General features: G+C 51.3%; 1 protein-coding gene across 4 annotated transcripts in view; it reads right to left on the reverse strand.

Moving 5' to 3' along the window:
• Window positions 1-534: 534 nt before the first annotated feature.
• Window positions 535-26,341, reverse strand: part of EPHB2 (EPH receptor B2) — a 170,093-nt gene continuing 144,286 nt past the window's right edge. Inside the window, exons 7-16 of one of the 4 annotated variants that reach the window (XM_080921396.1) lie at window positions 19,121-19,283; window positions 16,899-17,007; window positions 16,020-16,084; window positions 6,778-6,900; window positions 6,094-6,341; window positions 4,921-5,136; window positions 4,293-4,442; window positions 2,446-2,639; window positions 1,105-1,260; window positions 535-671 (exon numbers count right to left, since the gene is read on the reverse strand). In XM_080921396.1, coding sequence (XP_080777522.1) covers window positions 563-671; window positions 1,105-1,260; window positions 2,446-2,639; window positions 4,293-4,442; window positions 4,921-5,136; window positions 6,094-6,341; window positions 6,778-6,900; window positions 16,020-16,084; window positions 16,899-17,007; window positions 19,121-19,283 — 1,533 coding nt within the window. In that variant the 3' untranslated portion in view covers window positions 535-562. Of the gene's footprint in view, window positions 672-1,104; window positions 1,261-2,445; window positions 2,640-4,292; window positions 4,443-4,920; window positions 5,137-6,093; window positions 6,342-6,777; window positions 6,901-16,019; window positions 16,088-16,898; window positions 17,008-19,120; window positions 19,287-26,341 lie in introns of all 4 variants that reach the window. The other 3 variants (XM_080921394.1, XM_080921395.1, XM_080921397.1) reach the window with 3 other exon arrangements.

Below are 26,341 nucleotides of genomic sequence, written 5' to 3' on the forward strand. Positions count from 1 at the left end.
CCTGTCTGCCGGTGGCAAGTGGAATGGACTTCCCCAGAACTTATTTGGGGCGACTGCCTGTCTCTCTGCCCCTTGTGCCTGGGGCTGGGCCATTAGTGATGCTCCAAGAAATAGCTAAGGCCAGACAAGGAGGGTGGCCCACCTCTTCCCTTCATATTAATGTTCCTGGAAGTGTTTCTTGGCTCTGGCCAGCTTAACCTTCCCAGAAGGAGTTGGAGAGAAAATGCTTTTGGCCTCCACCGGGACAGGCCATGTGGATCTCCCAAGCCTTTTGCTTTTCTCCCCTAAGAACCATCACTCTCCTTATGAGAATCCTCTTTGAACAAACGTTTCCTGCCTGTCCCGCCCCCTCCCAGATCTAGGTGCGTGTCCCCCCCATTCCCTTTTCCTTCCTTTGACTTGCATGGGTTCTTGGTGACGGCTTGGCTGGAGCTTCTTGGTTCTTCCGGTTGCCTGTGGCCTCCTGGCAGGTGGCTGACCTTGCAGTGGACAGAGCATCAGGGGGGACCGATGTAGGGGGCTTAGGGGCGTGGAGGAAGAGGAGATCCGAGGCAGGCAAACGTCAAACCTCTACAGACTGGATCTGGTTCATCTGGGCCCGCATCACCTGGATACTGTTCAGGATCTTTTTCTGGTGGCCAGCTAGAGTGACCCCAACCCGGAGAATGTCCCTTTGGGAGAGACAGACACAATTAGGAAAATGTATGTGCTGAGGGGGTAGCGGGCACTTAGTGAGGGTTGGGCATGGGGTGTGGGGATGGACAATGGTTGTCAAAGCTAGAGTGAGATTCTAGGGGTCAAACAGCCAATGGGAAAGCAGAAGGCCATCTTTTCTTCTGCCATCAGGAAGCAGGGAGAGTTTTATATTGGCTATGTGACATTTCTTTTATTCTTTTTCACTAAAGCCTGGTTTACAGATGAAAAATCTTCCCAGACTCTGGGATTTTTCCCAGCAGGCACCAGGTGGATCAGGCTACAGATCTGGATGTGTCTTCCTCCCTGACATTCCTGCTGGGTTCACCTCATTCTCCAACCCCATTTGGCTGGTGCGGTGGGTGGGAAGCAGCTGTCAACGGGAATGTGTAGACGCCACTGGGTACTTACTCCATCATCATCTGAGATACAACGTCGAAAGAGGTGAAGCCGGCATTGGCAAAGCTCTCCTTGTACTGGCCCATCTTGATGGCTTCCAGCCACTCGTCCACCGTGTTAAAGCTGGTGTAGTCCGGTATCGTGCGGTCCAGCAGAGGCAGGTTGATGCTGGGGGAGGGGCAGGTGACAGGGATGGTCAGGGCATTTGCCTATAGCCAGATGGAGGATAGAAATGTGTGCTCCCTAAGTGGGTATCTCTGTGGGAGCACAGGTGACTGTGTGCAGGCGTTTCTGTGTGAATATGGACAGGGGGGCCAGAGGGGTATGTGCGGGTTGGCTAAGGAAGCTAGGGAAGCTTCTTGGCTCTGAGGAGCTCCGATTCCAGGAGAGACTTTGGTTGGGCAATGGTGCCAGCTAGTCCCTCCTCCCTCATTAGTCTCTCACCTTCATGCACACTCCCAGTATATGGGCCCCACTAACAGATCAAGGCTCAGGGCGAATGGGGACAGCCTCTGAACAGTGGACGAGAAGCGTGTGGCTTTCGTGAGGGGAAGGGGCCCAGTGGCGTCATCAATAGTTCTCACCCTTTGGGTTGTGACCCCTTTGGGGTTAAACGACCCATTCACAGGGGTTCTCTCCTAAGTCCACCAGAAAACACAGATACTTACATTATGGTTCATAACAGTAGCAAAATTACATTATGAAGTACCAAAGAAAATAATTTAGCTGGGGGGGGGGTCACCACAATACGAGGGACTAACTGTGTTAAAGGGTCTCAGCATCGGGAAGGTTAAAAAGCACTGCCTTATGTGAAGGACGGATAACATGGGGTGAGGATGAGGAGCAGCAGGGAGAGGCTAGTGCAGAAACCTCATGTCCACAGAAGGACTGACTTGAGGAGTCTCCAGGTGTGGCTGGCTCTAGGTGGTGAGGTACCTGGTTGCACACTCTCCCCTAAACCGGGTGGGACTGAGGGTCCCTGAGAGTAAGGGTGTACAGGGTCAGCAGCTGTGTGTGACAGCCGTGTAACCTGTGTGACAGCTATGCCATGTGCATGTGCCAGTGAGGACACGGAGAGGCCCGGCTGGGATGTGAAGAGAGGAAGGAAGAACAGTGGGAGGAAGCTGTGCTGAACCCAACCACGACCTCCCGGCACAGAGACTCTGGATTGTAGGTAGCGCTTCTTAACTGCTGTCCTCTCTGCCAAGGCTTTACAAGGCTCTTCCTCCACCACCCCAGACTGCCACTGGGCAGGGCCAGGATGGCACCCAGAGAGAAGAGATGATGGGGTTCGAGTGCCTCACACCCAGGAGAGAGTACTTGGAGACAGGGGTGGGGCCAGGGTGGCCATACCCAGAGGACAGGGGCGCCATGGCTTTGAGGCTGTTGGGGTTTCGGATCATCTTGTCCAGCGTGTTGACAATCTGGCCGAACTTGGGCCGGTGGTTGCGGTCCTTCTGCCAGCAGTCCAGCATGAGCTGGTGCAGGGCGCTAGGGCAGTCCATGGGTGGAGGTAGCCGGTAGTCCTGCTCGATGGCGTTGATTACCTGCGGTATCACAGAGGTAGCATGGGTCTGGGTGGCTGGGATGAGGGCTCTAAGCCCCCACTGAGCATATTCATCCCCGGAGCACTGCAGGAACAACCCACAGAGAAGCCTCTGCCTCCCGTGGCTGCCATGACTTCACCATCCACCACCTAGCTGTATCTCATGCTAAACCCTGGCTCCTCTCTCTGCCAACCTTGGAAACCCAGTAACCTCAAGGTCGTGTGTCCTCTAGGACCTATCAAGGTGGGTGGGGCTGCTCCAGCATAACTTTCTCCCAGTCTGTGAGATTCCTCTTAGCCTTGATGGGCATCCCTGCTGGCCCCTGTTTGACTCCAGGTTGGTCATATTCTTAACTGGAGGGCTCATGAAGATCCGGACAGAGAACATGTTTGCTCAGCCTCACAGCTGGGCCCAGGCTCAGACCTTACAGCCAATACCCGCCCCTCTGTCAGAAAAAGGAGGCCAAACATGGTTTCAATCTCCGTGAAGATAAGATTCACCTTCCAGCACCTGACCACAGGTGCTAGACTTCCCCTTTAAGAGGCTTTGTGTTTCCCGTGTATTTTGTGTAATTTCAAACCCATCAAAGGAAGCCTGCTACAGCGTGGATCTCAAAAGTCACTCAAAGACCAATGGGCTCAAGGCTTGGTCCCCAGCCTGGGGCAGTATCGGAAGGTGGTAGTCCTTTTAGGAGGTGGGGCTTAATGGGAAGAAGCTGCCCACAGGAGGCACACCCTGGGAGGATACTGGGATGCTGGTCCCTTCTCCTCCCTTCTCCTTGCTTCCTGGCTGCTACGAAGTGAACAACTTCCTTTATATTGCCACTGCCATCAACTGTCCCCAAGGAAATGGGTCAAGATAGTGAGCTCAGACAAAGCTTTCTTCCCTTTAAGTTGATTAATACAGACATCTTGTTAGGATGACAGAAATCTGACAAACACAGAGCCTTACTGAGCTTCCCAGCCAAGTTTTCACGCCCTGACTCTCAACCTCACCTCTGCACCTTTGCACAAGCATCTACCACATGCCTACTCTCCGATGCAATGGGTTCTGCGAAGAGGTCTTGGTTGATCTTGTCCCGACTACCCTGGCCTCCACACCTACAAGGCTCCCTACCTGCCTTCTCCAATTTAGTACCTGACCATAATAGTTCCTGATGTTGCATCTGGTTCTCTGGAAACTCATCCCCGGGGCCAATGTGTTGGCTCAGCAGGTAAGCACACCTGAGACCAAGACTTATGGCTTGAGTCTGATCCCCCAGAACCCACATGGTTCTTCTGGGGGAGGAGAGAAGTGATTCCCACAGGTTTTCTCTTTTCACACATGTGCCATGACACTTTGGCATATGTACACACACACACATACGCACACACAAACACACATATGTAAAGAAAGGAAGAAAGAGAGTAGAGAGAGACAGACAGCAGACAGAAATTTATCATGGCTTTTTCAGGCCTGGCTATGCCCACATGCTGAGGATTTGCTGATTGGTGGATCTTCCCTATTCCCGCCCCTTTGACAGGCTAAGGTTCATCAGTCTGGGAAGCCCCGTCTTCAACCATAGGAAAATCAGCACAAGGCCAGGAGTCTTTAATCTTGCCCCCATCAACCTTGGCTGGTCAGCAAGGCCCTGACTACATCCTGGAGACTTACGTCTTGGTTGGTCATGTCCCAGTAGGGTCGTTCCCCGTAGGACATCACCTCCCACATGACAATGCCATAGCTCCATACGTCACTGGCCGAGGTGAATTTCCGGTACTGGATGGCTTCTGGTGCTGTCCAACGGATGGGGATCTTCCCACCCTGGAGGGGGGCGGGCAGAGAGAAGAGGCTGATGGGCAGGATAGAGACCTGTCTGATCTCAGGACAAATCCCATTGTTTTCCAGACTCCTCAGCTGCTTCGACCCCAAGCCATTTGCATATGCTGTTCCTTCTGTGGAAAGTGCTTCCCTCTCCCCTCCCCACTGCCCACCTGCCACCTGGATTCCACTTTTTCATCCTTGAGTCCCCAAAGAACCTTTCCCTGGTTACCGGAGAGTTACTGGCTCCTCAGATTGCATTGTGAACTCATGTCTCCTCTGTCTTCCAAAGCCATGCTCTGGTCTCCAGCCCTCCCTTTGGCTCATCACCTCCCCACCCCAGCAGCCTAGGGGCCTCTCTGTGCGTCCTCTCCTATGCATCCCTTCCTGTCTTCAGGGCCTACTGAAAGGCTTTGTCTGGGCAGGGCCAGCAGATACACTTGGCATGGACTATGCCCAGGGACCCTTGCTGTCCCCTTACCAGAGCGCTGGTATAGGTGGGGTCAGACGTGTCATCCTCCAGGAAACGGGAGAGCCCAAAGTCAGACACCTTGCACACCAGGTTGCTGTTGACGAGGATGTTTCGTGCGGCAAGGTCACGGTGCACGTAGTTCATATCCGCCAGGTACTTCATGCCAGCTGCGATGCCCCGCAGCATGCCCACCAGTTGGATGACCGTGAATTGCCCATCGTTTTGCTTTGGGGAAGGTGGAAAATGGAGTCAACGGGAGAGAGTGAGCGTCAGGACTCTGGACCTTCTCACAATGGCAGGTCCCTGCCACCTTTGTACACCCTGTAACGACTCAGATACCCAGGGACCTCAGAGCGGCTTAGGAGAGGCCAGCCTGAAGATGGTGGAGAGAACACCGGCTCTGGAGTAAACATACATGGACTGACCCGTCTCTGTCTCTTCCTGGAGGGACTTAGACATACAACCCGACCCCATCTCTCTGAACCCAGTTGCTCTTCCTGAGCGTTAAGTGGGGGGAGAGTTACATGTGTCTCTTAGGGCTGCTCTGACTTAGACAGGAAGGCACATGGAAGGTGATGTCACCAACTTCATAAATACTTGTTGAGGACAGCTGGCCCAGTGGCACACTACTGACACCCAGGCCAGTGATTTCTGTCTCGATGACTGTCTGTGCTGTGCTGAGGGGATTTACCTGCTGGCCTTGTGCTTTGATGTATCTCCTGTGTGTAACTTTGGAGGACTACAGAGAATGGCAGACAGACAGACAGACAGACAAACCAAACCAAAACAAAAACCCCCTAGATGTAGTGTCAATACCCCTGGCTGTGGTCTGGGCTCTCTCCCTTTGGCCCTCTGATTCTAGGTAAATGCTTCCTCTCTCTGAGCTCTGTTCTTCCGGGTGTGATGAGAATGCTTTTGAGCAATGATGGGCATGCACCTCAGGTGGCAATAACCCCAAGATGCTTGGGTTTCCCAGGGAACCACACTTGGGAAGGACTCTGAGCCTGCTTCTGAGCTAAGTGGGAGGGAGCTCTGGGATGGATTAACAATGCCTGTCAAGGCAACACAACGGAAAGTGGTGGCCAGTAAGGCATTTTTGACCATGAGCTTTCTCAAGATCCAATGGGGTTATACCCAGCAGCCCTTCTCTTGCCCTGCTCACACCCCTGGGGCTCTTCCTACCCGGAGGAAGGAGTCCAGGGAACCGTTCTCCATGAATTCAGTGATGATCATGACAGGCGTGCTCTTGGTGACAACTCCTTCCAGGTGGATGACATTGGGGTGGTCGAACTGGCCCATGATGGATGCCTCACTCAGGAAGTCCCGGCGCTGTTTCTCTGTGTATCCTGACTTGAGGGTCTTGATGGCCACAAAGATCTCTCTCTTTCCCGGCAGCTTCAAGTGGCCACTGCAGACCTCACCAAATTCCCCTGGGACAGACACATTGAGACAGACATCATGTCATGTGTCAGATGGGAAGTGTTACCGCCCTGTCCCATCATCCCCACTGTGGGTGTTTTATGATCTCATTCTATCAGACTCAGGATTCCTTTGTGAATGTGAAACACAGAGTAGGCCAGCCATCTTTGGGAGAGAGAGTCTTTCATAGCTGCCCTGGGGTATCTGAGGATGAGGACATGGCAGATTTGGGGAGATGGGAACGGGCCGTAGTGAACAGTGGAAAGGACTGATCTAGCTCAATCTCCAACTTGCTGTGCCTTAATTCAGCCTCAGTTTCCCCTTTAGAAGGGTCCTTTGTGGACCTTGAACTTCAACTTACCCTCAACTCCAGGTCATCCACCACATTACACTGTGGTCATCCACCCATGACCAAAGCCATGGTACCTTGAGGCATTTGCTACATACCTGCTCCGATCACCTGCTCAATCTTGACACAGGAGATATCAATTTCCTTGGCAAACTCCCGCACTGCCTCATTAGGATCTTCATAGGTGAAAGGGTCAATGTAGATCTTCATGCCTGGGGTCACTGGGGGGACAAGACCAGGCTGGGTCACACAGACAGGCTCAAGAGGTGTACAAATGAAAGGAGGGCAGCCAGTCCCCCTTTCCCCCACCCCATGGGGAAAGGTGCTTTTATATGGCCCCCATAGAAACTGGGAAAACCCCTTCAGGTCACCTGACCAATCTAGGTCAGGTGGATGGGCAACAAGTAGAAAGGGAAGGGGAACAGAGATCAGAAAAGTGACAAATAGATTCTAGCTATTGTCCCAGCTTTCAGAGATCACTAGTAGCTTTCTAGAGCAGCCAAAAAGACTTGGGATCGATTACTGATGCCTGTCTTTGGTATGGGCATAGAATAAAAGGCTGGATAGGTTTGCTGCCTTGTGATACAGAGTCCAGGTGCAAGGATAAGAAAGAGGAAGCCATAAAGAAAAAGGCTTGGAAGATGACTTAGTCATTAAAGAGCCTCCCACTCAAGCACAAAGGACCTGTGTTCAAATCTCTGGTATCCACAGTAAAGCCAGGTGCCTCTCTACAGCATGATTCTATAATCCCAACATTGGGTCTGGGGGAAGTGGGTGGAGGTGGATGATACCTCAAACTCAATGGCCAGCTAGCTTAGCCTAATTGATGAACTTTGGGTTCAGTGAGATCCTGTTCCCCCAAGTAAAGGTAGGAAACCTGACAGCAATCACAAACATGCATGTATCTACATGACTAGATACACACTTATATTAACAAGTGTAACATATACACTCACACACAGACACACACACACACACACACATAGAGAGATTTAAAATGAGAGAGGGTAGGAGAGGAGATTTAAAAACAAGAACTAGAATTCAAACACAGAAGGAGCTGGCCTTAGATTATGGTCTTCTCAGAGTCCTGCAGAAGTGACCCTTCTCTCTGTCTCCAGCCCAAGCCTCTTCTGCCAGCCCAGAGTCCTCTCAGCTGCTGAGCCCTTACTGCCCAGTCCATGAGACCAGAGGGGTGCCTCATTCCCCACCTCTGAGTACCCTACACTCTCAGATGGAATCCTCACAGGTTGAGCCTCAGAGCTTTCTAGATCTCTGGCTTCCTGGGTTACCAGCCTGAAGTCAGACCCAGGTCTCGCGTCATTCTCGAGCTGCTGTCAGTGTCTGAGTGTCGATGCGGAAAGAGAAGACAGTTTGGGTGTCGAGGTTCCCGTCTGACCCGTGATGAGCCAGTGAACTGCTGTGTAGGCAAGACGGGCCGTCAGTCTGCTTTCCCCTTCCAACTAGATATTCCAACACCCAGGCTTCCTCTGGGCTCCCTTGTCCCCCACTTCCACTCAGCTCTGGAAGCTGCGCTACAGGAGGCAGCAATTCTAGGATAGAGCAGTTGGAGTCCCAGAGGCCCCCAGGGCCACTGACCCAGCTCAGCTGTGTGACCCTAGAACCAGTTGATGGCTATTCTCAGTTTTGCCTTCAGACATCCCAGGAATCTGGGAGCTGGAGCCCACAGTGCAGGACCCTCTGCTTGTTCAATAAATTAAGCTTCATTGGACATCCACGTTCACTGATTTTATGCCAGGGATGCAGAGCGGAGCACTAGAGGAGCCACACACAAACTAAACAGCTCAGCATATGGCCATTCCTGGCTCTACTACACTAGCTGCGTTGGTGTGTTTTGCTATGTGTGTGTGTGTGTGTGTGTACATGTGCATAGCTAGCCCTTTCAGTCAGGGATTGTAAATCTAAGTCTACAAGCCTTTTGGCATCCCCTGGATAGGTTTAGAGAGGCCTGAAGACCCTTAGTAATACGACCTTATCATCATCATCATCATCATCATCACCACCACCACCACCATTATTAATATTAGTATTGGCCTTTTGTCGAGACAATATACGCCTGCAGTCCTGGAACTCGCTCTGTAGACCTGGCTGGAATTAAAGGCATGCACCACCACTATTACTGGCTCTTTTAAATTAAAATAGTAACTTGTAAGTTGGCGAGAGGACTCAGTGGGTGAAAGTGCTGGCTGCTTTGAGCCCAACATCCAGAGTTTGAGCTCGGAAACCTTGTTTTAAAAAGTAAAAAGAAAAAGCCAGATGTGGTGGTGCACATCTGTAATCCCAGCACTCTCCCTACGGAGAGACGGGAGGCAGCGCGGGGAGCTGCCTGAAAGTTTGTGGGTCACTAGCTCGAAGGACAAAGCATGTCAGAAACAACAGGAGGGGTCCTGCTTCAGTGAGGTGGAAGGGGAGAGCCGATTCCCAAAGCTTGCCCTCTGAGTTCCATATGTGTGCACGTGCATATCAACACTCAAACACAGTCATCCATATGCACATGATAATAATAATAATAATAATAATAATAATAATAATAATAATAATAATAATAATAAAGAACTAAGGATAGAACCGGGTCACATTATTTTAAAAAAGGAATGTATGCTCTTTACAAAGTCTAAGATTATGGCAATAAATATGATACATAGAAAGTATCTTAGAAAATCCATCCTGAGTGTTGATGTCTCAGAACACTATATACCTGGGCGGGGGTGGGGGCAGGGGGATACTCAGCAGGTACAGTATTTGCCTTGCAAGTGTGAGGTTCTGAGTTTAATCCCCAGAACCTGTGTTGGGTCCAGCAATGTGAGCATCTATAACCCCAGTGCTCCTATGAAGGGACAGGAGGAAGAGAGAGGAAATTCCCCAGGAGCTTGTGGGCCAGCTAGCATGGAGCATGCAGAGAGGCAAACCAGGAGACTGTCTCAATGTAGAAATCAAGACCCAGCACCTAAGACTGTCCACTGTCCTCTGCAGATACACTATGGCATATGTGTGCTTGCTTTCATGCACACGCACGCACGTATGCCTTATGTACACACACACTTCTTAATAAGAAAGCTTATGGGGTTGGGGAGACGACAGAGCAGTTAAGAGTGCACACTGCTCTTTCAGGGGACCTGAGTTTGGTTTCTGGCAGCCATTTTGGATGGCTCACAACCATCTGTAATGCCAGCTCCAGGGAATCTGATGCCCTCTTCTGGCCTCCATGGGCATCTGCACTCGTGTGCACATACCCCAACACACACACACACACACACACACACACACACACACACACACACACACCTAAAAATAAATCTTGAAAAAAAAAAAACCCACATATATACAGACAAGCAGGCAGTCATGTGCACGCACAGGATGTGCACGCACAGGCACACACCCACCCACATCCACACACATCTGCTGGCTATACGATGCAAACTTTGGTGGAATCATATAGGGAGCCTGAGATCCCACAAAAACAATAAGAACCACCGCTGATGAGGAAGTGGAGGCTGGGCACGGGCTCTCCTCTCACTCCTCGCTCCTCTGCAGGCAAGCGTCTCAGAGCACACAATAGACGCTCCGTGTCTGGGGAGCTGAGGATCCAGGCGACAAAGATGAATTATAGTAACAGCAGCTGTTACTTGCCGAGTCTTTATCTGAGCCTGACGCTGTGCCAGACTCTTGGCGTGGTTTTTTTTTTGTTTTTTTTTTTTAATCTTTTCTTCGTCCTCTCAGGAGCTGTGAGACTGAACCAGACAGGGCTCTATAAAGCCAATCACTCAGGCCAAGGCCACATCTCTTGGAGCCCGAAGGCCTTTCAGATTTGAGTACATGATTCTCCTTCTCTCTCTCTCTCTCTCTCTCTCTCTCTCTCTCTCTCCCTCTCCCTCTCCCTCTCCCTCTCCCTCTCATTCTTCTTCCAAAGATATTTATTATTTTTAATCGTGTGTATCTGAGTATGGTGAACATATCTGCATATGGTATGTGCCCATGGAGGCCGGAAGAGAGCATCACATCCCTGGGAGCTGGAATGACAGATGCTGGGGACCAAACTCCTGATTGTTTGGAATAGCGGCAAGTGCTCTAAACTACTTACTCCTGCTTCAGGGAATCTGATGCCCTCTTCTGGCCTCCATGGGTACCTGCACTCATGTGCACATACCCAAAACACACACACACACACACACACACACACACACGCACGCACACACACACACACGCACGCACGCACGCACGCACACACACACACACACACACACACACACACACACACACACTGACATAGGCCAGCTTTTATCTCTCCAATCCCAAAGCTCATTTTGTTATATTTATGGGGCTGAGGATCGAACCCAGGGCCTTATACATGCTAAGCAAATGCTCTTTACACACGAAGCAGCCTTGGGTGTTTTGTGCTAGCAGCAAACAACAGTCTGGTGACACTAGTTAATGTCAATCCCTTCCTAAGGGCTCTAGGCACATCTCATCCTTTCTTGCTTCTGAGGTCCTGTTGTTCTTAACCCATCAGGGCACTTCCTCTTTCCCCTTTAAGACCACATCAGATGCCACCTCCTCTGAGAAGCCTGCTGGGATTTCTCCAGGAGGGGCTGTGGCCATCTTTAGGTATCACGGCTCTATCTATCACTACATCAATCTATGACCTCAGTGTCTGTAACTTTCCTGTCCTGGTCCACAGCCACCAGACACCCATGCCCACAGAAGGAAGGCAGAGGCAATTCCATCTGGTTCCAGCTCAATCCTTGACTGAGTATACAACAGGCAGTCAATAAGTGCTTTCTGGAGCATCCCAGATACTCATTTATGAATCTTCTCATTTGAGGTCATGAGTACCTCTAAGAATTTGGTGAAGGGCACAGTTCTCCCTGTCCAAGGGAGCCTTCCCAGTGTGCACACTCCCATATTCCATGTGCAGTAGTGGAGTTCAGGGCTTGTGGTGAGCTCCAATAATCTAATCCCGGGATTAGAAGCTCTTGGTCTGGCGGGTTTGCTCTACCACGCATGTGAAGGTGATATACAGCAGATGTTTAATAGGCACTTGTTGTATACACACTCAGCGCAGATTTATTGGGTATAAATCTGTCCTGTAAAGTTTGTAGTTTCAGACCCATCTCTTCTAATGATCCTGCCAGGAAAAATGCTATTTGGCTGAACCTTAGAAGTTGCTAACGTTTGACTGTGTCTGACTTCCAAAAATAGCAGCTTCGTTTGGCCCAACACAATCTTACTCCCATTGAACGGAAGGAAGACAGGCATAGGGAGGCAAAACCTATCCAAGGAGACACGGACACAGCTGATGGACGGCAGCAGTGGGGTCCGACCCAGGCAGCCCTGAGTTCCCTTTGGTGTCTACCAGGCTGCCAGTCCTCTGGGTAAACATGCAATGACCTCATGGCCAGAAACAAAGTCCCATAGGATAGCCTCAGGACAGACATTTGCTGGCGGAGCCTGGATGAGGACAGCCAGAGTTAGCAGCACCACCGGGCTGTGGTCTACAGGCTTCTGGCTGTGAGAGCCACCTCCCATCACCCAGAATCTAGATGGACACCTCTAGAGGCAGGAGGAGAACCAGGTACCCAGAGGCCTGGGTTTGAATTCCATCCCATGGCTACTGATCGTCACAAATAAACTATGTCAGGGGGTTGAATCCAGGTTCAATAGCTGGGTAACCTGTCACTCAAACTCTGTTCTCAATTTTTTTTGGTCACAAAATGAGTATAAAAATGTCCCTTAATAGGGGACTTCGAGGGTTAAATGAGAGACGTGTGTGTGTGTGTGTGTGTGTGTGTGTCTGTCTGTCTAAGTGTGTGCAGAACCCACAGGACAACCCTGAATGTCATTCCTCAGGAACCATCTACCTTGTTTTTTATTTTGTTGATTGTTTGTTTGACACAGAGTCCCACATTGGCCTGCAACATGCAGACTAGCCTACTCTGGTTGGCCAGGGAGCCTCAGAGATGCACCCGCCCCTCCTCCTCAGTGTGGGGATTGCAGGTGGGTGCCACCATGCTTCCCAAGTCTTTTTTCTTTGCAAACAGGTTCTGGAGATCAAAGCCAGTTCTCTTGTCTCACTGGACACTCTTTAACCACGTGGTCCATTCCCACAGTCCCAAGAACTTCTAGGAAGGACTTGGTGGAGCACTTAGCAAACAGAAAGTAACAAATGACTGTTTTCTCATGGAAAGAAGACTTGGCTTGTATGAAATGTTACCGTTATAAGGACGGTAAGGTCCATTGACTCATCAGAAGGTTCCATCACTCTTTCTGTGCCTCTATAAGGATCTCAAGACTCAGTGTCTTCCCCAGGTCGACCAGATGGCCAGTGGCAGAACAGAGATGAAAAAGGTCAGACCCTTTGTCTTCCCATCCAGACAACCCCAGGCTTGGTCCCCACTTAGCATGTGCTGTGGCTGAGAAATGGAAGTCTGTGTTGGTGACCCTGAGCCAGCCATGTACATCTCCAGCTCCCTACTTTTACCTTCAGTTGGCTGTGTCGGTCTGTGAACAGACATGGGATGCCTGGCTGCATCCTGCATGGCTCTGAGGGTTTAGGGCAGGGAGCAAGAACTCAGGAGTTAAGGGATATTGATTGCTGAACAAATCCTGGGGTTGATTTTAAAAATAAATCTCACCAGGCATGGTGGTGCACACCTTTAAGTCCCGGAACTCAGGTGGCAGAGGCAGGTGGATCTCTCTGAGTTTGAGGCCAGTCTGGTCTACAAAGCAAGTCCAGGACAGCCAGGGCTATTACATACATACATACACACACACACACACACACACACACACACACACACACACACACACCCTTACCTTAAACAAACAAAATCTCATTATTTCTTTGTTATCGTCTCAGGCTCCAAAGTGTCATGTTCCCAATGACTCTGGGTTCCCAATGATTACCCAGGGCAGGCTGCCTAAATTCTGCCTTGGTGGGGACAAAGCACAGGGTGGTGGTATCAAGACTAGCTCCTCTCAGCCCTGCCAGGTAGTCTGGGTCTGTTAGAGGGATTAAATGGCACCTCTGTACTGAGCATGAAGGGCGGTTCTGTTTCTGTGTATGTGGGTTTATGTTATACAGGGTATTGTGTAGTGCACACATGGAAGCCAGAGGTCAACCTCCAGTGCCTTCTGCCTTGCTTTTCCATTGACCTGATGCTTGCTAAGCAGGCTACACTGGCTGACCGTAGAGTTCTAGAGACGTCCAGTATTCACCTCCCTAGCACAGGGACAGCAAAGAGAGAAACCCAGCATTTCCTCACACGGGAAACTGAACTGGGAATTGAACTCAGGACCTCAAGCTTGAGAGGTAAACACCTTATCCCCTGATTTGTCTCCCCAGCCCATGAAAACAGTTCCTTTTATCTTCTTGTGAGTGTTTGGACTGCGGGTATGCTTATGCAACATTCACGTGACTGGTGCCCAAGAAGGTCAGACAAGGGCTGTTGGGTCCCCTAGGTCTGGGGTTACAGATGGTTGTGAGCTGCCATATGGGTGCCGAGAATTAAACGTGGGTGCTCCGGGAGAGCAGCCAGTGCTCTTAACTTCTGAGCCACCTCTCCAGCCTCAACAACTTTTGACATTTATGAGCACAGAACGTGCCTATCAGCTACATCCCCACATCTATGACCGTGATGGTGGGATGGAGCGCTGGGTTGTGACTTCTTCCTGACACATGAGTGAACTTTGGTGTCACTGTCATTTCCCTGTGACCTGTCCACCGCTTTGATGCCTCGGATGTCTGTTCCCATCGTCTGTTCAGCCGTCACCTGATCTTAGTGGCGATTTTAACAGCACATTTCTGTACTTATGCCCAGAGTGGTTGCTAAGCCCAGGGACTTTCCCCTCACCTTTAGAGCCAGAATCTACATCCTGGGGTTCTCTGCTCTTTCCTGTACCACCTGCTGCCCATCGGAAACTGTCTGAGGGCTGAGGATATGGCTCAGTGGGTAGAGTGCTTGTTTATCCATGAACAAAGTCCTGGGTTCCATCCCTAGCACCACATAAACCGGGTGTGGAGCACATGCCTATAAGCCCAAGCACTTGGGAAGTGGAGGCAGGATTATAAATTCCAACTCATCTTTGTCTATAAGGTGGACTAGAATTCAAGAATAGTCTGAACTATTTGAGAAAAGTCTCTCCCTCTCTCGAATATACATGTGCGAGCGTGTACACACACACACACACACACACACACCCTTCCTACCAATGCCCCTGCCACTTGGTCTGGCCACCAGTCACCACTGTATCTGGACTGGGTGACTCCCTGGCTTCAGCTTCTCCTCTCTGTTGTCCACACGACATCCAGAGAAGCCTTTGCTGAGACTGTAACACAGAACAAGTCAGATGTCACCTCAGAACTTCCTGGGGCTTCCTACTTCACTCCGAGAGGCTAACTCCTGCTCCTCCTGTACTATTTCCCTGGCCTGCAGTGCTCTTCCTTGGAGAAATCTGAGCAGTCCATTCTCCCAAAGCCTTTTTTTTTTTTTTTTTTTTTTTTTTGTTCAAATAAATGTTCTTAATAAGACCCTCACTTCGACCTCAAATTTAAATCCACCCCCCATTCTGGGTCCATCTCTCTACATAGCTCACACATATGTGTGGTACCCACTATGTGCTGCTGGGAGCCCTGTTAGTGTCAGGGGCAGCTTCAGGTCTGGAGAATACCTGCTCCATCTGCAGGGAGACCAGGCGACAGGATGATGTCCCTGCTGAGAGAGCTGTACTAGCTCAGATTAGGGCTAAGATCCAGGATGGATGGAGTCAGGGAAGGGTTTCCAGGGGATGTGGTGATTCAGGATGAGGTCATCATAGGAAGTACACACGGAATAGCAGGTGCAAGAGCTAAAACATCAGAGGCAGTTTGGCACATCCAGGACCCACATGGCCTTAATGAGGGGCAGGAGGGATGGCTCAGTGGTTAAGAACACTTGCTGTATACACCTTGAGGACTGGAGTTCAGATCCCAGCACCCTTGTAACAAGACAGGCATCCCACAAATACCTGTAACTCCAGTTCCAAGGGATCTGATGTCCTCTGTGTGTACTTAGTTAAGTGTATACCACTCCACCCCTGTCAAACCCACCATAGCACATCCACGCGCGCGCACATGCGTGCGCGCACACACACACACACACACACACACACACACACACACACTTTAAACACAAATCTTGAAGAAGAAGATGAGGAGGAGGGAGAGGAGAAGGAGGAGGGAGAGGCGGTAGCGGCAGCAACAGCAGCATCAGCAGCTGGAGGGGGTCTCCGTGGACACGGTAGAGAAGGGCCCCAGGGTGCCAGCACGGCTAGGTTGTGTACGTACTGTGGCCGCTGGTGTAGTGCTGCAGCTTGTCCGTGTACTCTGAGTCGGCACGCTCAAACCCCCGTCTTCTGGAACAAGAGCAAAGGGCTGGAGCCACCTGAAGGCACCCAGGGAGGTGGGAGCCACAGTAGGTGATAGGGAGAGAGGGCGGTTAACCCCTTGGGGCCGCTCCTTTGCTGGAGGTGGTGGCGTCTAGGCCTCTCCTTCATCTAGTCTTACTCCACCTTGTCTTTCCCATTTCTCCCTCTGCGAACCCAGGCTCAATCTGTCCCGTCCTTTCTGTAGCCAAGTCCCTTTAAAGGGAAAAAACGAAGTCCTCAGATTCTAGTTTGTGGCTTCTGACTCCTTCTGTGACTTCTGACTAACCTCGGTGGCACCTGGCCCCGCCCATCTGAGCTTCCTCTGGTCCTTGGTCGGGAAGTATGTGTGTGGATTTCTTAAAGCAGGAAGGGGTCTTCGCATCCCCAGCAACAGCAAACAAGGATTGCCCCACCCTCTAGCCTCTGCCTCGCCTCGCCCACCATGCCCCGCCCCTCCTGGCTAAGCTCCTCCCCTCTTTTAGGTACTCCAGCCTCCATGCCTACAGAAGATAGGGAACAAATCATATCGTCCTTCACCCTCCCCACAGCTCTTCGCTCCCTGACATCATCTTTGCCCTCTTGGTCTAGGATGGTCCTCACTGCTGAAGTGCCTCAGTGGGCATCCCTGCCCTCACACTTCTCGGGACAGCACCCGTTTCTACTGTATGGATGGATGATGGACAGCTGAGGTATCCTGGACTACTGGAGCTCCTCCGGCCCCCGCAACCCCGTGCCTGAGAGAAAGTCCCCATCTGCTCCCGACTAGAGCTGAAGACAAGGCCCAGAAGCCGCCACCCACCTGTTACATACGATGGCAATGACGACCACAGCGATGAGGAAGACTATGCCGGCAGCGGAGGAGCCGACGATGAGGGGCAGCTTTTCCTTGATGCTGGTCTGGTACTCGGCTGCAGAGATAGTGCAGTGGTTATCTCAGCCTGGTTCAGGGGAGAGGTGGCGCTGACCCCATCTCCATCCTCCACCCCATGGTCTCGGAGGTGACCCTTAGAAGCCCTTCCTGCTTCTAACCCCAGCAGCTTCCCACACGCTGAGCAGGAAGTGAGATCTGCGAATAGGTCTATGACTGGCTTCAGCCCTCATCTCCTCATCTAAAAAGTAGGCACAGAAATCCCTGCACTCCCTTGCTGATGTGGTAATAAGCCAGAATGGCTTGGGGGAGGCTCCTGGGCAGTAATCTTGACTGTACTAAGGTAAGCAGTCTACCAACTGAGTAATATCCCCAAGATGGGGAGGCTGTTAGATCCCATCCCACAGGATTGTGGGTAAATCCCTGACAATACGTGGCTGAACACTCAGCCAGCTTGGACTGACATTGTTTCTGTTCCCAGTGTGACTCACGGAGACTGCACCAACCCTGGAATATACTTCCTACAGCGGCCTCTCCTTATGCTTGGGGAAACCAAGCTTATGGAGGTCAGGATGGGCCTGAGGCTATCCAGGAAGGAAGAGGTCAAAGCCAGCGTGTGAGCTCATCTGCCCGCCCTGAGGCCAGGACACGAACGACAGTGCACAGATGCACTTGGTACTGGCTGGGCCGAGGCCAGCTACATCAGCATCCTCCTCCGTGTTATGGAGAATTGGAGCTTGTCAAGGGGTGAGGTCATCTTGGGCTCTTAGAACCTGCACATGGCGAGGCATACAGCAGGACCTTGGCACAGATTTGTTGAGTTAATAAAGGGGACTTGGGACGGTGCCCAGTCCCTGGCCAGTGTGCTCATCTGACATGGAAGGGCACAAAGACAGGCAAGAGGAGCTGTTGGTGAGGAAAGGGCAGAGGGCAGAGGGCAGGCGAGGCAAGTGTTGGAACATACGTGTATACACAGGAAGGCTGCTGCACTGAGACAGGGGTTTAGGGTCTTGCCTAAATTCTTAAACTTGAGAGCCTCTGAAAGGTTTAGTCAAATGAGGTCCATGCTCCATGGCCAGGGTCTAAGATGGGATGCTGAAGTCTAGCCATAACACCATCCCAGAATTATGGGCAAATCTCTGATAATACTTGGCTCACAGTGAATGCTCAGCCAGCCAGGACTCCATTGGTGCTGATTTTAGTGTCACAGAGACCTCTACTTCAGCCCTGGGGTATGCTTCCTACAGTGAGTGGCCTCTCCTTAGGTCTGGGAACTTGTCCCAGAACTTGGTTGGCTGGTGACAGGCCCACAGAAAGAACACTGTTCTAAACATATGTGTCCTCAAACCAATTCTAAGGTAGGCCCTAAGCTTAAAAGTATATATATTTGGTAATACTGGAAATTTCATCTCTTTTATAGACAAAAAGAGAAGACCAGAGTTTAGGGGACATGTTTTCAGCTAGGCAGTTAGGGCCAAGCCAGAAGTAGACTCCCATCTGCTTTGCTTCACAAGACACACCTTCTTATAATCTACTGCTCTTCGAGATTATTAAAGCAGAAAAAAGTACTCAGAGACCATATAATCCAAGATTGGGAACCAAACAGAGCACAGAGGCCCATTCCTTTGCCCAAGGCAGACATTACTAATCTATCCCAACACTTCTTGCTCAGCTTACATGGGGTTTCAGAATTCTTAGTCCCATTGCAACTTGCTGGAATCGTAAATGGAGACAATATTTACTATCTCAGATAAGCACGATGCTTTTTTTGTTACACACACGGGGGGGGGGGTTAGGACGGAAGGAGGAAGGGAGGGAGGGAGGGAGGAAGGGAGGGAGGGAGGGAGAGGGAGAGAGAGAGTAGGGAAAGAAAAAGATTTGATTTGATCTACAAGTTAGGTCTGACCTCCTAAGTATCCCAGAAGAGGATGCAGCCTCTCTTAAATGATGGTAACATGGAAGTGGGGACTTTTGTGGGTCTAGAACTGGCAACTCTATGGCTTGTTGTGCAGTTTGTATCATGAACGATGATGGGAGGGAGGGAGGTGGCCTGCTTTCTGGTTGGGACAGGCTTCCTAGGACTGGGGCACCCCTTCCTTTTGCACATTTATTGGTTCACTTGTCGGGGGCGGTGCTTGGTGTCCTCCACTTACCTTCTGTCATGGTTTGGAAGTACATCTTGCCACTGTAACGCCCATAGCCTGCAACGGTGCGTGCCCGCACCTGGAAGACATAGATGGCGCCGGCTTTGAGGCCCTGCACAGTGACCGTGTTGGTGGGGCTTTTTATGGCTGTGGCGTTGTACTCACTGAGCTCCTGCTGGGAACAGAGAAGATGGTTAAAGAGCGCTACCTTCTCGCTACCTTCTGCTGCTCGTTGGAGCAGGCCCTCTCTGCTGACAGACGGGTTACCCAGTCACACCTGCGTCGAGTGACTCTAGAATGCTTCCCATGGAAGCAGGCATACTTTTCTTTTCTGTCTCGGATCTGGACAGGTGAATTGCTTTGGACTTTGGAACATTCTAGTACACCCGAGAATGAGGGTGGTGCAGACTTCACACGCGCCTGATGATCTGGCTCGGTTCCCATGCTTCCACCATCTTCCAGGACAGGGGCTCGAGCCAGGTTCCAGAACAAGACCTTGACCCAACTCTAAGCTGAAATAGGGCCATTTATCCCGAAATCTATGAGCAGGAAAGGTAGCCGCCTCCTGCCGTGGACCGTGGCATTTGTGAGACTGCTTGTCTTGCAGCTTTATCTCAGCAAGAGCCGACTAGCACACGTACGTGGACAGGCAGCTGCGCATAGAGTCTAAGCATCTGAAAACAGCAGGAAGGAAGGAGACCCATCTCGTCACTCAAGCCTCGTCTGCACACAACTCTGCCCTGGGCCTCGTTTGTCTGTTTTGAGACAGGATCTCACGTGGCCCAAGCTAGCTTTGAACTTATGCTGTAGTTAAAAAAAAGACGGGCTTTCTGATCTTCCCACTTCTGCCTCCCGAGTTCAGGGGTTATGGGTGTGCACCACCACGCCCAATGTTACGAGGGCTCTCTGCATCTCAGGCAGAGACAGTGACATTCAAGTTCACACACTGGTGAGCGGCTGCTTTGGGGCTCGAAACCAGGCTCCATGTGGAGCTACTTCTAGTGCCCAGGACTTTGGGTACATCATGTTCCCATCTTTGAGAGATGCAGACCACCATTCTGTCTTCCTGGATGTTGCCCCAGGCAACCAGAGGACAACAGGACAAAGATCCAGTTGAGCATTGGGACTGCAGATATGACAGGGCTAGACCCAAGTGGTGCATACTTAGATATCTGCCAGACACTCAGCAAGCCTTCCCTGAGCATCTTCCTTGTGCTGAGCCTCGCTTGGGTGCTAGAATCCCATAGAGACCGAAAGGTAAGCCCCAGCCTCAGAGCTCCAACTAGAATAGCAGGGACAGTTGAGGGGATTTAGCCTCTCAAAGAAGGGATAGTGGACCGCCATCCTTTTCCAGTCAAAAGATACCCAATCACATATGCAGATTAAGTCTACATCTCAAGTGCATTGAGTCCCCAAATGCATCCTCAGAGTTCGAGAGTAATGTCACCCCAGGCACTGACGTGAGCCTGTTGCTGACGCTGCTCTGTTCCCATGACCTTTATGTTTCAGTGTCTCATAGCAGGACCACAAGGACTGCCTAAGAGGGAAATTGCTGGGTATGAAGTGCTCACCAGGCCAGGGAAGTAGAGTATGCTGAGGAGACCTGACCTCACTGGGGATCCGCAGTCAAGCCAGAAAGCTCTGTACTGAAACTTTAAAGGACAAGCAGGAGCTACCGGGAAGAGAGAGGGTCTTCCGGCAGAGAGAGGGACAGGGGAAAAGTCAGGGGTAAGGAAGAGCTTGGGATACAAGGTTGGAGAGGACAGGCCTGGGAGCCTCTCCTGTTACGATACAATGCCAGGGAGCCGGGTATGATTCTTCCAGGGAGGCCAGACAGAAAGCCACTTGTCCTGAGCCATGGTACCTATGCTCTCTTTCAGAGATCCCTCTGGATTCCCCAGATGTGTGTGTGTGTGTGTGTGTGTGTGTGTGGTGTGTTTTCTCCTCGGAGCTCCCAGAACATCCTCTGAGATGCCAGAGGGAGCCAGTTGCATTGTATCATTGTGACTGTCGGCAGAGTTGACCTCTGTTTTCCTGTATCAAACATGGAATTTGCCCAGCATTGTGGAAGCCAGCCCCACCGACAATCCCAGGTCCTCAGGAAACATACCTACTAGGCTCTCCTACTATATTCCCCACTGCTCCCCAGCCATCCCCAGCTACTGATTTCCACCGCACATAAAGCAGGCTGCTCAGATAAACACACAACTTCTATTTTATTCTCTTTTGACTTTCTTGACATAAGAGTTTCACATAGCCGAGGATGGCCTGGAGCTTCCTATGTAGCCAAGGATGACCCTGAACACAGAATCCTCCTGCCTCTACTTCCTACAGTTTGGGATTACAGACATGTATCATTCCATCCAACTTACATGGTGCTGGGGGTGGAACTAGGAGCTTTGGCATACTAGGCAAGCACTGTGTTCACTGAGCAATTTCTGCAGCCCCAGTAAATATGTTTAAAAAAATTATATGAGTTTGTGGGTGTGGAGGTCAGAGGTCAACAAGAGTGCTTTTCTTGGTTGGTCTTCACTGTGTCTTTTCCTTTTCTTTTGTTTTCTGAAAACGGTCTCTCACTGGCCTGAGCAATTAGGTTAGGCTGGCTGGCCAGCAAGCCACAGGGAATCCACTGTCTCAACCTCACCAGTGCCTGAATCTTATGTGTGCCTCGCTGTGTCTAGTTTGTTTGTTTTTTTTTTTTTAACATGCACAGTGGGGATGGAACTCATGCTTTTAACGCAAGCATTTTGCCACGGGAACGTCCCTCCAGTCCCGACTTTGTAACATAACTGTAGCTTTAGCTTATGCTGTATTTGGGGCGTACATTAAATATTTTCTTCATTCAAATTTAATCTGGGGTTCCATGCTTGATTTATGTCTGCGGATGGGGTTGAGGGCCTCAGGCATGCCAGGGGAGTGTTCTCTCACCGAGACATAAGCCTCCTACGATGTTTTATCAGATGGTCCTCAATTCTGGAAACCAGGCTCCTGGCCAGGCTCCCCAAGTCTCCTGTCCTTTCCTCCCCTGTCTGTCATCACTCAGGGCTCAGCACAAATGCTGACTCTGATGGGGACCCTTTGGATATCCCAACCAGGAGTTGAAGGTACAAAACCTCTTCTATTGTTCTAATGCATACACCCAGCTTCTCTGAGGATGGAGGTTTCCTGAGGGCAAGGGCCACACACAGGCTCAGAACACTGCTCCTCAGTGACTCACAGGGCCCATCTAGGATGCAATTCCTGCATCGACCAGTAGGCGCCACTGTACAACATGATATCCGTTCCAGCACAAAGGTTGGAGTCCACATCCTGGGTTGGTGGCACCTTGGGACCCTTGGGGTTTGAGTTTCTGTATATGAGGACAAGGCAGTGGAAACCCTGATGTCACAGATGCCCCGGGGGCGTGAGGAGCCAATCCAAGCAGATCGTTTCCCTAAAGCCAGGTACAGGGTGGCAACAGGACCAGAGGCTGTTTTAAATACTGAGTTTCTGTACCACTGAGTTGCAGTGTGTCCTCAGGATGGACCCTTTCACTTTCTTGTGGCTTGGTGTACCATTCCAGAAAACAGAGCGATGAATGCCAAAGCTCTAGAATTCAATCAGGCAGCACATGGCTCTCTGGGATGCCTGGCAGACTGTTTCTCTCTGGAGGACCATTTGGCTGGGTTTCATGGGGTAATAGAAGAGATGCAGAGAAGCCTACCAGGGCCAGCAGGAGGAGACAGAATCAGGCCCCAGCCTGCCTGCCCGCTTCTTCCTTCCTTCCTCTCTCTATCTCTCATTCCTTATAATTCTGTTGAGCCAGACTCACAGAGCCCAGGCTGACCTCACTAAGTAACTGAGACTGACCTGGAACTCCAGATCCCTCTGCCTCTGCCTCCAGAGTGCTGGGATACAGGCATACACTTCCAAGGCCGACTGACTGGTACCCTCACCTTCCCATCTTCAAAAGAAGGTATCCACAGTGGGTACCACTCCATGTGATTGGGGGAGATCCCATTGAAAATGGCTAGGGATTTTGGCACATAAATGCTGTTACTATGCACAGTGACTCCATAAACGCCAGTTCTCGAGGTCACTGTCACCATCAGTGCTGTTAGAGAGTAGTCCTTGCCGTTGTTCAGAGAGAAGGATGGCTGAGGTGAGCAGGTGCTCTGGACAGATCCTGCTCCCGTTTTTCCAAGCACAGCTGAACTCTACAGTTCGCACTATCTCCTGTCCTTGTCCCATGTCTGAGATGCTTACCTCTCAGCTGCTGACTGGACATCTCTGTTGAGCTAACACTGACAGAGATGTCAGGGTGCCTGTATAGCCCAGTGTCCTCTGCTCTCAACTGTGGAGAACACGAACCCGCGGGCTCTGGGAAGCTGCTAAAGGAGGCCACCTCCCCAGGGACACTGGATGGATGGGAATGGCCGGTCTGCAGTGAGCCCACTGCCTCAGGCAACGGCTGTCAGTTCCAGCTCAGGGAAGGCAGCGGGTCCCAGTGGATCTGGGGAAAGGCCAAGCCAAGGACACCTGAGAGCCACTGCCATTCCTAGAGGGCCTTTCTAGAAAAGCAAGAGAGGAGGAGGCAAAGTGGGAATGTCCCCGTGGTGGAGAAGGATCAGTGTTTGTTCTAGAAAGTTCTGAAACACCCCCAGAAAGGGATACAATGTGGGTACAGGGTAGGTCCTAGATGCCAGTAAGAGCCAGCCATGGATTGCCAGGTGTACATCTCATTATTGCAACCCGGTTGACCTTCCCAGGTGACTCTGGAAGGCTGAGGCATCAGAGCAAGTTGATGTTGGCTCCCTGACACCATCGTCAGTTGCTGGCTCTCTCTCCTTGGGTTCTGAGTGATCCCAGGCTACAGCTTCTGCTTCCACTGACCCTAGCACATGCTCCAGGGTATCCTCATCCTGCTTGGCAAGTGCTTCTTGTAAATCCCCTGCCTCTGCACCATTCCCAGGGTCAGCCTGCCATGTCCCAGAGGCCCGGGGCATCAAAAATGTCTACCTCTGCTGCTGACCTTCCCCCACCGTCATTTCTCACTCCCATGGGTCTCTGGGTTCCCCCTTCCCCCAGTCTACTTTCTAGGACTCTGTGTGGATCTTTAACACAACTGGAGTCAGATCCCAGCATTCCAGAACCTTCTATCAGACTCTAAATCAAATCCAGACTCAGCAGGCCTGGAAGGCAGGACACACCCCAGCCAGCCTCCCTCTCCAACTGCTCCCCTGTGGCGTGCTCTCTCTCTCCTGCGTGTTGTTCTTATTGAGATCTGAGATTATTTCTCTGTTCTCCGATTGCAGCTGCTCAGCTCTGCCCCAGGGCCTTTGAGCCTGCTGCGCCTTGCTGCCTGAATGGCTGCCTTCATCACATAGCCTTCTGTAAACTTCTCACAGCTTTCAGACCTCAGCTCAGATGTCCCGGATACAGGCCTCCTCTCACCCGTGCCAAGGCGGCAGGCCACGCTTGGGTACCTCCCACCCCCTAGACCTTTGTCGGCCTTTCTGTGGTGAGTACCTCACACGGCTGTTAGTGTCTGAGCCTTTGTTCTTTCCCGGATGGCCAAGTCCTCTGCAGCCAGCATCAGCTGGTGACAGTGGAAGTCAGATGGCCTAGTGGCTGTCCTTTGATGGCATGTACACCCAGACTCCGAGCAGAGGGGCTAACTCAACAGGGACCTGGTCCTAGCTACATGTCACTGGTCATCTCAGAAGTAACCTTGCGAGAAAGCCGGGAGGCAGGAGCTCTGGAAAGCATGAGAAAGAAAGATCTAGGGTAGATCCTTTCTTCGACACTCAACATGGAGTGCTGACAGGCCACGTGTATTTCTGTGCCTCAGCATCTCCTCCCCTCAGCGCCTGGGAGTTCCAATCCAAGGATGATTGTGGTTATGGTCTTGTGGCCCCTGCACACACTGAGGACGGTGAGAAGTGACCAGGTGGCCACTTAGCTATGATGAAGCCACCTGGTCCCAAAGAAAGCAGATTAGTGTCACCTCAGCTGACACCTCCACCAGGCGGTAGGAAATGGGTCGCAGTCAGGACCACAAAGGGATTCCTCATTTCCGCTCCAATCTTTGGGGAAAAATACTTTCAGTTTCATTTAATCACAAAGCTTCTTAATTAGTTTTTTTTTTCCATTTCTTTCTTTTGTTAAAAAAAGTCAGTTGTTAAGTTGTCCTTGCTGGAGGGACAGCCTCCTGGTCCAGCTACCTAGACAGGCAGCCCCTTCAAAGTCCTTTAGGACCCATCGAGAGATTGGGCTGCTTTTTTTTTCCCAGGGGACACACTCAGTAGCCACTTCCTCGCCACATCCAATAAGCACTTATGGAACGTCTACTGTGTACCAGGTGCTGTGACAACACAGCAGAGCTAACGTCTCACCCTCGGTGACTCAGTGCTACCAGCAGAAGGCTGAGAGAGGGATCAACGTCGGCCCTGGTCTTGGCAGTACGGGAAGACATTCCTGCTGAAATGCTAAAGTACTGGGTCTGCCCAGGGTGGTGAGGGGGCAGGAAGTGAGTGGCCCAAGCAGCCAGCCTGCCTCTGGTTCTTGTTTCATTCACAGGCTCCGTCCCTCACTCCCTGCTCCATCCACACAATGTTCTCATTCATCATTCACACCCTGGGGAGACCAGGGCCCCTGCTGCCAGCACACGGGCTTTCCAGAGAAGAGGCAGAGTCTGTGGGAAGATGCTCGCTGCTGGCTAGTGATGGAGGCGTTTCGTGGTACCCTAAAGATGCTGACAGGCAGGGATAAGAGACCAGGGAGGAAAGAATGTGATGGAGAAGTCAAAAGCTGGGGCCTGGGGTGGGAGTAAGGGGGTGCAGGCCTCTCTGGGAGACACAGCTGGGCACAGAAGTGAGTGACCGGGTGGGTCTATTCCTCCACTCAACTCATCTACTGGGTATCTCTAGGCTTCAGCTCAGTGCTCTGGGGAGAAGGTGATGACCAGAAAGAGAGGTGGCTCCTGACAGCCTGCGACACAGGACACCGGGGTACACAGGAAAAGCCCATGATTAGGAGCACTTGAATGAAGCTGGGTTAGTAGGTGACAAATAGATCTCAGCTAACCCAGAGTTTGATGGGGGTATTAGGACTAGGTGGGGTCTCAGAGAATGGGCTTCTGCAGGCTGTCACAGTCTCCAGCTGTCTTCTGTGAGCCCCAACAGCATGGAAAGCCCCCCCATCCATTTCCTGCTCACTGTGGCTTACCCCCAACAAAGGGATTCCTATCAG

The sequence above is a fragment of the Micromys minutus genome (assembly GCF_963924665.1).
Source record: "Micromys minutus genome assembly, chromosome: 9".
NCBI classification, from domain to species: domain Eukaryota; kingdom Metazoa; phylum Chordata; class Mammalia; order Rodentia; family Muridae; genus Micromys; species Micromys minutus.